Consider the following 14555-nt stretch of genomic DNA (forward strand, 5'->3'; position numbering starts at 1 on the left):
TATAGTCCAGTTTATTGTCTACAATTCCATTAAAGTCTCCCATCATAATTATATTGGCATAGTCCAGTCCAGTTATTTTCATGTGTAGTTTTTTATAGAATTCTTCTTGTTTATCATTCGGAGCATAAATTGCAATCAAGAGTATTTTTATATTGTTGTCCATTATTTCCACCATTAATACTCTTCCATCTTCATCAGTATAAATCAATTTTGCTGGGGTAGCCTCTTTAATATATAAAACCACTCCTCTTTTCTTACATTGAGTCAAAGAAGTAAATATTTTCCCTAATTTTGTCTGTACTAACAATTGTTCATGTTGTTTTTTAAGTGTACTTCTTGTAAACAAATTATATCAAGCTTTAATTTCCCTAATTTATGAAAATTTTTCCTTCTTTTAACAGCTGAATTAAGTCCATTTATATTAATTGTAATCAGTTTTTTCTCTTCCATGATTATATTTTGTAGTTAGGTTTGACAGCTCTCGTAGATCTTGGTTCACGTTGTTCTTTGATCTCCACCTGTCCACCTACTGCATCTTCTTCTTTTTGAGTCCCCATTTGTTCCTCTTGGAATTCAATTAATGAGACCTCTTTCTCTGCCTCTTCCTCTCTCCTTCCGAAAAATTCTGCATAGAAAAGTTCTGCTTTCTCAATTGAATCAATTCTATGTCTCTGTTCTTGCCACGTAAACATTAGTCCTTCTGGAATCAGCCATCTATAATTCACCTCCTTTTTCAATAGCATTTTGGTCAAGAATCAATATTCTCTTCTCTCTCACTCTTCTGGGTATTTGTTTTAAAACCATGATCTCTTTGCCTTTGTATTTCAACGTCTTCTCTCTTACCGCTTGTAATATTTGTGTTTTGATGGATTTTTTGGTAAATCTGATGTGGACTTCTCTTGGTAAGTTATTTCTCATCACATATCTTGTGAAAACTCAGTATACCTTGTCTACTCCATCCACCATCTTTTCCTCTGTTATTTCCAAAGCATCAGCCAAAATTTCTATCATTATCGCAGCCAAATTTTGTCCTTTTTCTTCCTCTATATTTTGAAATCTGAGATAGAATTCTGACCTCTCCATCTCCCACTTCAGCATCCCACTTTTATCTTGTTCAACCACTGTTAATCTGCTGTCAATATTTCCAATCTTCTCCTCTCTTTGTTTACCTTCTTCTTCAATTTTTTGGAATCTCTCATCATACTTCGCCATCATTTGTTGAATATTTTCCACTTTTTCATCGGTCTTCTCTATTCTTTGTTCAATAGTATCTGATTTTATCTTGAGATCTTGGATTCCTTGCATAATCATCTGTAAAGTCACTTTTTCTTGTTCTTTATCTTGCTTTAACATTGTCTGGATTAAACGTTGTCCTCCAGATGGTGGGGAGGCAGAAGTAGAGGTAGAGACGCCAGAAGGTATGAGTTTCCTACTCATTTTAAACGATTCAAGACCTTCAAATTCTTTTTAAACTTTAATCCAGCTGGTAAGGTAGCCAATTATAATCCAAAATGGAAAAGCCCAATAGTAAAAAGATCAATGGTAAAAAGGAAAAAAGAAAAAGAGAAGAAGAAAATTCTTCAGGTTCTTCTGGACCCTAATCCAATTATGAAATAATCCACAATAAAGAATAAAAAATAAAAAGAAGGAAAAAGCCCAATGATAATAAAAAAAAGAACAAAAGAAAAGAAAAAAACATTCTTCAGGTTCTTCAAGACCTTAATCCAATTATAAAATAGTCAGTTGTAATCCAAGGTAAAAAATGGAGATAAAAAAAGGAAAAAAGCCCAATAATAATAATAAAAAGAGAATGAGAGAGAAATTTTCTTCAGGTTCTTTACACCTTATTCCAATTGGGAGTTTTCACAGCTTTCACAGTTCTCTCAACTTCAAGTAGAATATTTTCAAGCCTCTAGTTGGCAGTGTTACAAAGTCTCTTTGTTCTCACTCCCCCCACTTCCCAAATAGAACATAATAGGAATTAAAAGGGGGAAAGAATATATATGTATATAAAAAAGAAAAGAAAAAGGGATTGCTAAAGGGAGCCTCTAATCTAAAAAATTAAAAAATCAAAAGAGAGAAGAAAGAATAACTGTATATATGAAAAAAAACCAGTCCAGTTAACAGGGCTAAATCATGATAAAAGTCCAGTAGAAAAAAAAAGTAAAAAAATAAAAAGCCAAGCCTCACTTTGACATTTCCATTTAAAGACCGCCGCTTACTCAGTTATGTCAAAACTTTTACAGATTTCCCTTTTTCTTAGGGTGTCCTTTAAGTCTCAGAGTAATAGTAAAAAAAAAAAGTTCTCACCCAAGACGACACACTTTTTATTTCAGTCTCTTCTGTTCCGGAGCTGTCCCAGCTTCAGCAGCTTTAAAGCTGCCTCTCAGCCACTGGCAAAAGGGCTTCTCCTGGATCAACCAGGGACTTTGTGATGTCCCTGAGATCCACAGGATGTGCCCTTCACTATCACCGTCTCTACAGGACGGTTTAGGTCCGTTTGGACCAACCAGGGGCTGAGATATTGGCTGCAATCTTGGAGCTCGATTGCAGATCATACCGTCAGGATGCCAGCTCCTCCCCTCTCTGTTTGTTTGTTTTTAATTGCATAAATGTTAAATAAAAAATTGTAAAAAAGAAAAGAAATTGTTAACATGTTGAACTCAAATATATATTCTTTATGATGAAAATGCTTGTTATGCTATGTTGTACATAACATTTCATTTACGCTTTTCCAAATTTCTATAAAATTTTAAATATAGTAGTATTTGTTTTCTAGAGATTTAGGTTTGTTTAATTACTGATGGATGCTGATGGCCATATCTATTGTGTGAGACCAACATGTTTATTATCTAGGAGGATGTTCTGCTTTTAAATCAATCATAAATATTAAAAACACCTTTTGTCTCCCTAGGTATGATAGGCAGACATTAACTGTGAAAGAAATTAATCATTGTCAGTATGTTGCCTGCATGAACCCCACTGTTGGCAGTTTTACCATCAACCCACGACTTCAAGTAAGATTATGAATTGGATTTTTTGAAATATATTTCCTGTTGTTGTTGAGTCACAAACTTTTATCTAACTCTTTGGACCCAAGCCATCTTATATTTTCATCCCCTTCTCTTTTTGCCTGTAATCTTTCCAAACAGCAAGGCTTTTCTAATGACTCATCTGGTGGCCAAAATATTTGAGCTTCAGCTTCAGTATCTATCCTTCCAAAGAATAGTTGACTCCCTTTAGAATTGACTGATTTGATCTTCTTGCAGTCCAAGGGTTTTCAAGAGTCTTCTCCATTACCACAATCCAAAAGCATCAATTCTTCAGCCCTTAGCCTTCCTTGTGGTTCAACTCTCACAGCCATACTTTATTACTGGGAAAAATCATCTGTTGACTGTTTGAACCTTTGTCATATAATAATATATAATATAATGTAATAATAAAATAACTATCACAACAGAACAGAACAGCATAAAACAACATAGCATATATATTTAAAATATAAACAGCTGCCTAAAATTTATTTCAGTTTACAAAAGACTTGTCAAATGACTCTTTAGCTTACAAAACAATTCTAGTAACGCAAAGAGACTGAACATAGCTATCAGTTGTTAATCATGAGAACACCAAAATGAGGCCCTTCAGTAGAAGGCCACTAAAAATGTTTTTTTCAGAATAATCCCCAAAGTTTTTAGTTTTATTGTTATTGTTACTGCCTTTGGAATTTTTTAATCTAGGCAGATGAATGCATTTTTAAACAGAAGAATGCAAAGACCGTTATTTTTTCTTCAAGATGACTATGAAAGGCATTAACCGCACCAAACTTGACTGCAGGAAATACCCCTTCAGCAACAGAGTGGTCAATGTCTGGAATACTCTACCTGACTCTGTGGTTTCTTCCCCAAACCCAAAAACTTTAACCTTAGACAGTCTACTATTGACCTCACCCCTTTCCTTAGAGGTCTGTAGGGGGCGTGCATAGACGCAGCAACGCGCCTACCGTCCCTGTCCTATTGTTTCTTTTATTTTTCTTATATGTACCCATTTCATATATCCATAACTATGTATATACTTATACCTATTATCTTGTAAGCGATTGACAAATCTAAATAAATAAATAAAAATAAAGATAAATGTGGAGCATATCAGTTTCTACTCTGGTGGAAACAGGAGACTGACAGATAGCAAAAGAAGATCTGCCAGTATAGTAGTATGCATAGCTTCCAACTCATTAAAACACCTCACAATTTTTGTTCATTTCTATGAGGACAGAGGTGTTTATAAACATGAGGGTTATCTGAGTGAAAGCATGTCTGAATAGAGAGCTTAAACAAATAGGGTTGTTATTCTATTTTCTACCACTTTAAAACCTGAAATTCAGCATAGTAATCAGGGATACCCACTAGGGGGAGGGTTAGAAAAGTCAAGATGACAGCTAAAACCATGCAATTAAAGCTCCGCTACTTCCTGGAGTGCAGATTAGGTATTTGGACCATGAAAGGAGCTCAATTCTCTGTCCCATCATGTTTTCATAGCATTTATTTCTCTTCTTCAAATAACAGCCTCCAATAGAACCATAATAGATCTAGTTGCTATTAAGCAGGTGTAGTTATTCCATATACATCATGTAAACAGGGATGGATTTTTTTAGTGAAAAGTTCTGGAAAATAGAACTAAACAGACCACCTTATGACCTTAGATAATGGACTAGAATAACACAGTGTCCTTGGATTGGACATCAAAGTCTTGCAATAGGACAGTGAACCTTTGTGGTAATATAAGAATTTACATACTTGGGCAGTAATACCTAGATTTCTTTTTTCATTTTTATTGTTTATGTGAGCACCATATGAAATCGTTTACTTAGAAATAGCTCTTTTGTAGACCTGAAAATAAAATTGCATGAGGATTCTTATGCCAAATATATCTTATTAACTATTGTCCTTTGTTCACAATTGTGTTCTTAAGTAGCTATTCATATAACAGTATCACTAAAACCTAATATCTTCATATTTTAGAGGCATTTTGCTGTGTTTGCTATGAATTTTCCCTCTGCTGATGCTCTGAGCACCATCTATGGCAAGATTCTTGATTTCCATTTTCAGCTATATAATTTTAACTCATCTATATTAAATCATGGACCTTCCTTGATTCAAGCTGCAATATGGCTTCACCAGACAATGGTTCAGAGCTTTCTCCCCACAGCTATTAAGTTCCACTACATTTTCAACCTCCGAGATCTCTCTAACATCTTCCAGGTCTGTAAGGAGTAATACTCTTACTTATTTGCATGCAAAAATTGAATTTATTTAATAATGCTTTATAAATTCTTAATAAGCTGCACCTGAAATACTGCATCCAGTTTTGGTCACCATGTTACAAAAAAGATGCTGATCTTTTGAAAAATTGCAAAGAAAAACAACTAAAATGATTAAAGGCCTGGAAACTAAAACATATGAATAATGGTTGCAGGATTTGGGATTGGCTAGACTAGAGAAAAATGGAATAGGGAGGACAGTAGTAATATTCCAGTATTTGAAAGACTGCCACAAAGAGGAGGGGGTCAATTTATTTTCCAAAACACCAGAGAACAGGACTGCTATATAGTGCAGTGTTGGTGTGGTGTTGGGCATTTCCGGTTCAATGTGGGAAGGGTGAAGCATGTGTGTTTGTGTTTATTTTCATGGTCATGGTCATGATGTGCACTGAAGATGGTGTTTGATTTCGTTGTATGAGGTGCAATGACAATAAAGTAAAACTAAACTAAGAAACAATGGATGGAAACTAATCAAGGAGAGAAGCAACCCAAAATTCCTAACAGTGAGGAGAGCTAAACCAGTAGAACAGTTTGCCATCAAAAGTTGTAGCTGCTTCATCACTTGAGATTTTTAGAAGAGACTAAACAATCACATGGTATGGGGTCTTCTGCTTGAGCAGGGGCCTTGACTAAAAGACCTCCAAAGTCTCTTCTAGCTCCATTCTGATAGATTGAGGAAATCAATTTATTGCATTTAAAATAAATGTGATTCTATTTGAAGACAAGGAGAAATATTGGTTGTAATACCATAGTGTCAGAACTTAACTTGGGCCTTCATTCATTTAAGATTGTCTTAAGAATGTATGTATTGGTGCCCACTCTCACCTTGATAGTTTGGCATAATCACAAAGAAAAAAAATTATTTTGAATGTAAATAAGATTAGGAAAAAGCAGTCCCAAAATAGCTGGGCATGCAATTGTTGGAAGGTATAGTTTACATGCAGTTCTCAGTTTAAAAAGCGAGCTGCTGGTACCAGTTTATATGTTCTGCATATCTTGCTAATTGTGTATTATGATACTTCCTTTTTTTATTTAAGGGGATACGGTTTGCTAAACTGGAGTGTCTGAAGCATCCACATGATCTTGTTCGTTTGTGGCTTCATGAGTCTTCACGTGTTTATGGAGATAAATTGATAGAAGAAAAAGATTACAATTTGTTTTATAAAAAGTTGATAGATACTGCACATAAATATTTTGAGGTAAATAACTAGTACTAAATATCTACCACTAATTAGTTGGAAATTCTTTTAATCTTTTAAGTTCCAAGAAAAAGAAATGAAATACAAATACTTGCAACAAAAACTTTAATATAACATACTACTTTCTTTTATAACCATAAGCATTTAAAATACATCTACAGTAAATAAAGACATAGGATTACTGTTTGGTTTGAGAAGAAAGAGTTCATTAGGAGCCCCATATTTATGCTCTTTTCAGGAAAAAGGCATCCTGTCGGTGAAATCTCTGACTGCTAAGCAGGGTTTTGTTTTGTTTTGTTTATAGCAATATTATTTTATTCTAACTAAAAGGAATTTTAATAATTTGTGAAGATCCCAAACAGCGTGTCTTTTTAACTTTTTTGATGTATGGTTGCCTTTAAAATTGTGTCATGAAACAGCATATTCCCAGATCATTATAAAACTAATTCACCCTTATTCCACATATATTTATAGTAAGAAGAAAATAAAATGTTCTTTATAGATAGTTGTTCTGCATAGGAAATATATTGTTTAACTACATATATTTTAATTTCTTGCAGAGTTAACTGATGGGCATTAGTAAATGAGAAAATTTGGAATACAGTCAAGCAAAAAAAAAAGAGTTTAACTATTTAAATTCTTTTATTTATTTTTAAATAATCTGCTTTTTTAGTTTTAGTTTCCCACTTCAATAAGTAGGCTTATTGAAGTAGGGAAAAATAGTTTTGAAGAAAAGAATGTTCAGAGAAAGCTTAAATTATTATTCCTTTCTCCCTTGTGAAACAAAGCAGTTAGAGCCTCCTTCCACACCAGGATCTTGAACACTCTGATTTCCTTTTATAAGGTATACATAATTAAAGCTATAATGGCAGAAACCTATAATGCTAACTCAGTTGTCCATATGGATCACTGCTGCTGTAATGCTAAAGCTGGCACTCTTAGCTGTCATTATCTTTTTAATGTTTTTAAATTATCTCTTAAATTTTTGTCTCCAAAATAGGAGAAAAAAGAAAAATGAAGGGAAAAACAGACAAACATTAATCACTGACAATAAAAATTAAAAAGAACATGTACCAAAATTAATAAATGATAAATATATTATGATCAGTTCATAGACTGAGAATATAGGTGACAGTTTTTGTAAACAGCCACCTATAGATTCTTCTGCCATTAGTGAAATGAACTGCTTCATTTGAATTCACAAGAAAGCTGCTAGAAAAAAATTAAGAAAATCTATATCATAGTGTACATTGGGAAATAAATTATTTTTAAATGGTAAATTGCTCAGTTATAGAAATTCTTATTCATTTTATCCAAATAAATATTGTTAAAGAAGGTTACATGAGATTAAGAATAAAATCTTTGGTTGCGGCAACTATAAAATGTTTTGACATTGAAACTTTTTTTAGAAGATATTTGATGTGGCCTTATGGTTAATCAACAATAAATGATTGACTAGCAAAATAATTTGCAATTCATTTCAGAATATTAACTTTCTTTTTTCGATGTCATGTTGCTAACTTACTAGGATGTGGAAGATCATATTCTTCTTCAAAAACCTCTTATTTACTGTCATTTTGCAAATGGTGTGGCAGACCATAACTATATGCCTGTCAAAGACTGGGAAATGCTGAGGAAGATACTCCTTGAAGCTCTAGAAAACTACAATGAAATAAATGCATCAATGAACTTAGTTTTATTTGAGGATGCTATTCAGCATGTGTAAGTGTTTATATGGGGTGTTTTATATTTGGATTTATTTATTTATAGAGAGAGAAACATGAACAAGGCATAAAAATCTTCTGCTGCTGAGTAGGACTAGCAATAACACTTAAACTTATATACTGTTTTACAGTGCTTTACAATCTTTTTAAGCACTTTACAGAGTCAGCTTATTGCCCCCAACAATCTGGCTCCTCATTTTACTGACCTCGGAAGGATTGAAGGCCAAGTCAACCTTGACCCAGTGAGAATCTAACTGACAAACTGCAATCATCAGAATTAGCCTGCAGTACTGCATTCTAACCACTGCACCACCACACCTCCTGCACATTCATTGGTATAATAATGATACAAAAAGTGTGATCTGGGGCAACCTTTGAACATATACTTTGTGATTTTCCAAGCCCCATAGAGGGTTCCTTTTTACATTTAAGGTATTTTAAAAAGCAAATTGATTTGATTAAGCCTTACAATTGGGCCTTTCAGAAATCTGGCCCTCAGTATTCCCTGTAGCCTCATGTATAATGTCCTTATGAAAATGATATTTGAAACTAGAAATATTTCTTACTGTTTGCTTATTATCTTTCATATAACATATACATACCCACACCTATTTGCTTATCTATTTTCCAGTAAAATCAAAAACAAAATCCAGCTGATCATTTCACTATCAAGGAAGTGTTAAAATGCACAAGATGGTTGCCAGATGGTTGATTCCTTTTATACATGGGACAGAATGCATTTGTTAAAAGGGAGCAGAATTTGCTTCACAGTTTTCATCAACAATTTTGTTAATTTTGACACTATAGCAGTGGTTGCCAACTGGTAGGCCGTGGTCCACTGGTGGTCCGCAAGAAAATTGTGGTGGTCCACAGAGAAATGTCACCCCCATAGCATTCCCCAAAGCAATTGATCCAGGCTGTGTGGGAACACAAGGCTGCACTGCCCACATGGCCCGCGGAAACCCTCCCCATCCACTCACTCCTTACCTGGCAAACTTGCCTGTTAAGTTGCTATTTTTCCTTTTTCTTTTTCCCCCACCATCAGCTGTTCTGCTGTGCTGGGAGATTTAGATTAGTTAGAAAGCAAGAAATTGTTGGATTTCTTGCTTTCTTCTAATCTTTAGATCTTTAGAACCTCCCTTAGGACTGAAGGTTCTATTATTCAGTTGCAGACTCAGATAGCTGATGGCAGAAACACAGATCTCTAAGTGAATCTGTGATTCTGTGAGCAACTCAATCTACCTGCCTGCTTTACCTGATTTGGGGTAAAAGTTGCTCTTCTTTTATAAAACAAAATCAATATTTACATAAATATTTATAATATTTACATACAAGCATGCCTAGCCAATCACATGATCACCAAGCCACATTCAGGGGTGGGTTTCTACCAGTTCTGTCCACCTCTGTAGAACCAGTTGCTCCGAAGAGCAACAGGCATAGAACCGGTTCTATGTCTGATGCTGTTGTGGCCCACCCGCCGCCCAAGCTCTTACCTAACTTTTATTTCCTGCTTTTTCAACTGCAGCTGCTTTGCGTGACACAGCTGCAGTTGAAAAAGCAGGAAAAGGGGGCTTTTCCAACCGCTGTGCATTTGCACGCAGCACTGCTCAGCTGTCTGGGCAGCTCAGCAGGTTGTAAATTGCACTTGCAAGACTCGCGCATGCACGTGCGACGCCAATAGACAGAACTGGTAGTTATACCAGTCAGATCCCATCCCTGGCCACACCCACAGATTAGGGCATGCCCAAGAACCGATTGTTAAGAAATTTGAATCCTACCCCTGATTCTGTGTGTTTCTGTATGTCTGTGTATGAGAGAGAAGGAGAGAGAGAGGTTAGATCAGATCACTCTCTCTCTCTCCCACCAATGTCAGCAAGCCACCATCAGTCAAAATTCATATTAATAGTCCCCGGGATTTAAATTATGAGTTTGGTGGTCCCTGAGGTCCAAATGGTTGGCAACCCCTGCACTATAGCACATACTCACACACCCTTATGGATATCACATATTGATGATAAATTACTGATTGTTCTATGTTAGATTGGGTTGTTTGCTGTTGTTAACCTGATTACAAAGTACACAGGATATTTTCCAGGTAAATCTCCTTTACAGGCTTACTGCTATAAGGATAAAATCATCTATATGTGCTTCTTTGAGCTCACATAGAAAAATAGGATATATTAGTAAGAGAGTAATAATCATATGTCAAAACCTTTCATGATGTTTATCAGGAAAAATTGTTAATATATTGAAGTAAATCAAATGTTTCTATTTTGCGCAAGCCAGATGCAATATCCCCATATGAGAACTGCAACATTATTCTGCAGCTACTAATGTACTAGGTTTTTTTTTCATTGTCAGATGTCATATTAACAGAATCTTGGAGTCCTCTTGTGGTTATGCACTTTTGATTGGAGTGGGTGGCAGCGGAAAACAAAGTTTATCAAGACTAGCTGCCTACCTTGGCTCTCTTGAAGTATTTCAAATTACACCGAGAAAAGACTACACAATAGAGGATCTCAAGGTATGTCCAGATGTTCAATCATCTAGAGCAGGGTTCCCCAACCCACATGCCATAGCCCTAACAGGCTGGGGTCCATTCGGAATCAAGATGTGAAAGTAGGGGAGAGGCACGCATGCAGCTCTATTTGGACAAGTGGTGGTTACATGTGCTTGTTTTATCAGACTCACTAAAAATATGGCGGTAGTTTATCTGGATGTGTTAAATTTCTGGTCTTCCAGAGAAACAAAGAGAGAAAACCAATTCTGCAAGACCAGGGGTCTCCAAACTTGGCAACTTTAAGACTTGTGGACTTCAAGTCTCAGAATTCCTCAGTCAGCTTTGTGTTCATTTACCTTCCCATTTAACTGAAGAATTGTTTACAAATTATTTCACTGTCAATTATCTATAGGAACATTAAATATTATGAAACTACACCTAAGTTGCCTACTATAGACTTACTAATCATATGAATCTACTCTGAGAAGATTTCTTAGGAAAATTTTATAGTAAAATTACCTGAAATCAACAAAACTTTTATCACAGTAACACAGCCTTTTACAAACCGTAAGAGAAGCACATAAAGACTTAATTATAGAACTGTTGAGAGACAGGCACCTTTCTTCTGGATCTAAGTGATTTTTCAAGATATTTCAACTATGTACTTAAAATAACAAACATGATTAGTGTTGTCTTAACACAATGAACAAGCACTTTTAAGATAAGTGAAGGATGTATAATGAGAAGTTCCATTCCAGTTCCATTCCAGCACTCAGATCTGAATTCTCTGTTTCCACTATATAAAAAACAAATCAATGATAGATTTCAAAAAGATCACTGGAAAGTGATGAGTCACATTAAGGGATATAAATTATGAGGAGATGCAAAAACAATGCATTCCAATTACTAGCATTTTTCCCACTGATAGTTGCTTCCTTCCTCCTAGTTTCTGTATTTTAAGTTAACGTGAGTAATTACCTCCTTCCCTTACAGGTAGATCTTGCCAGTTTGTATATCAAGACAGGTGCCAAGAACATTCCCACTGTGTTTTTGCTGACAGATGCTCAAGTTCCAGATGAACACTTTCTTGTGCTGATTAATGACTTGTTGGCATCAGGTGATTATACCTACACATTTCTTGAGAGATTCTCTCAATGACAAATTATCAGGTGTTTCAATGAACTTTAAAAAGGGGTTATTTGTCTGTGAGATGTTTTCCAGTGTGGGTGGGGTGTGCTTTGACAAAATATCTATTAAGCCTAGTAAGTTCAATATTGTGCATTGTTTGCTTGAAAACTAGCCATGTTGTTTCTTGAGAACCAATCATAAGGTTATATAGAGCATAAGTATACATTCCTACTGGTTCACTTTGACTGTTTTGAATGGATTGATAGGTTCAACATAGAAACTCTATTGGAGTGAAAAAAGCATAGTTTATGTGAATGCTTTAGATTAATAGTGGAATAACTCTGACAGTTTAAATACTAGCTTTTTAACCAGAAAATATATATAATAAGTCAAAGAAAGAAATTTCATTCATGTTTAGCTGAAGTAAAAGATTCTTTGCCATAAGTACATATTTATATTTAATAGTTTATTTTGAATCTATAAATATTTTGTATATATAATCATAACTTTTTAAAACTAAACTAATAGCCCTATAACTGTAAGCAACATTATAGCGGAAATTAGAAATTTTTATAAGATACATATCAACAGTAAATGCATGTATATTCTTTTTATTATATCGGTTTCCCGCAACACTTATCTGCTTTAATCAAGGAGAAATTCCAGATCTGTTCACTGATGAAGATAGAGATAGCATTATTGCAGGAATGAAGAGTGAAATACATGAACTTGGTCTTACTGACACTAGAGAAAACTGTTGGAACTTCTTTTTAGATAGAGTACGACTGCAACTCAAAGTAAGAATTAATTCTTCCAATATTACAAGAGCATGTTTACTTGCATCTCTTTCAATAATTCCATAAGAATTTATTGCTGTTTTCTGATTTAGAGATAACTATAAGCTAATCTGACCTTTGGTTTACTGCATAATTTCTCAGTCAACTTGCCAATTTCAGTCTTTCACCCAATGAGGCCTACAGAGCTTAGTTTTCTTTTTAAAAATCTGCATTAAAAAAATTATGAATCAAGGTCTCAGAAGGAGATCCTTTCACCATCCATCTGCCTCCATCTGCCTGCAAGTTTGACCAGTAATCTGATATGTACATTAATCAGGATACGATATTCTCTAATCATTCTGATGTAATAGCAAAATGGTTTCCATGCATATTGGGATATTTCTTCCCCAAATGAGATGGCTCATTAAATTATTTTTTAAAAAATGATCAGAATGTTTATTAGTTGCTGAGTCTTTCATGGAGAATCAGTGATATGTCATTAATCCCATATAAAATTTTAGGAGATCTCAAGATGAGATAAGGAAATCTCATACTTGTAAATTTGGCAGCAATGTTTACAGCAGATGATCTTGAACCTTTCTCAACATAGTAATATGGCAGCAAGAATTTGAAAAGTTTTCATTGTATTCCACAATAGATAAGTCCTTATTTGGTTTTCAAATGTTCCAATAGTTCATAATTCCAAGGTAAAACATTGTTTTTACAGTTTTTTTAAAAAAAACTTTTGAAACATACTTGCCTTGTTGTTACTTCTCAGATGCCCTACTGTGCAAAATTAGAGGCAGCTGTGTCAGTGCAGACATCCAACAGGTCATAAGTAAAGACAATGGACTGGAGAAGATGTATCAGTTAATTTATTCAAAAACTTTTGTAAGTTTTTGTAGAAAGAAAAGGGAAAAATAAAAGGGGATAGTAGCATAGGGGGGAAAAATTCAAAGCACAATTGGATAATAGCCCCCTTTCAAATCTATTTCTCTTTCAAAATAAAATTGTTAGGATTGGAATACGTGGATAGCTAAATACAATTTTTGGTTATTTTTAAATGGCTAGGCAGTTATTTGGCTGTGCAAGATTTTCTAATATCACTAGGAAGCTTTGAAGAATGGCAATATCTGCATTAAAAACAAAAATGTAGCCAAAGAAGAATGGACATATTGCATTAAATAACTTTAATCAAGTGGAACCATCATGGAATCAGAAATATAGAAGTGATTTATGTCAGATGAGTTGCTCTGATGACTGAATGCTACAATTAAGTTTTAGCATCACTGATTAACACAAATGAGCCTTATTAACTGATACTGCTCTGAACCAGGAAGCAACCCACAAATGCGTCAAATCCAGGATTTGTACAAAACTCAGTGCAAGTGAATAAAACACCATTTTCTGAAGTTAAAATCCTAATTTGCCTAAATTCATTAGCTGCTAGGTAAATTGCATTTTTGTTTGTGAGTCTCATAGCAATGGCTCATTGCCACCACAGTTGACTGCATTATTCTCTTTGATTACCATGTTATGCTTCAGTCTCTCTCTCCTCCCCCCCCCCTTTCTTTTTTGCTTCTCTTCATCTGTACAGATCATTTTGTGTTTCTCTCCTGTCGGTTCCACATTGCGAGTTAGAGCTCGGAAGTTCCCAGCCATAGTTAACTGCACAGCTATTGACTGGTTTCATGAGTGGCCGCAGGAGGCCCTGGAATCCGTCAGCAGGAGGTTCATTGAGGAGATGCCTGGGATTAAGGTACAGAATTTCAAGCTCGTCAATCATATGCAAAAGCAACACCGCTCTCTGGGAGATCAATAATAAGACAAGCTAGGAGAGGAAAAAACTTATTGTTTCTTCACATATTTTCCTTCATCTAAAACTGCAGTGTTCACTATGGTTACAATATT

General features: G+C 34.9%; 1 protein-coding gene across 1 annotated transcript in view; it reads left to right on the forward strand.

Moving 5' to 3' along the window:
- The window catches only part of DNAH11 (dynein axonemal heavy chain 11), a 191623-nt gene that overhangs the window by 94580 nt on the left and 82488 nt on the right, over positions 1-14555 (forward strand). Inside the window, 8 exon segments of the mRNA XM_087918377.1 lie at positions 2915-3017; positions 5019-5258; positions 6355-6516; positions 8045-8238; positions 10602-10764; positions 11734-11857; positions 12523-12665; positions 14242-14403. Coding sequence (XP_087774503.1) covers positions 2915-3017; positions 5019-5258; positions 6355-6516; positions 8045-8238; positions 10602-10764; positions 11734-11857; positions 12523-12665; positions 14242-14403 — 1291 coding nt within the window.

Source organism: Pseudonaja textilis, chromosome Z (genome assembly GCF_049901715.1).
Source record: "Pseudonaja textilis isolate UNSWEBS1 chromosome Z, rPseTex1.2, whole genome shotgun sequence".
NCBI classification, from domain to species: domain Eukaryota; kingdom Metazoa; phylum Chordata; class Lepidosauria; order Squamata; family Elapidae; genus Pseudonaja; species Pseudonaja textilis.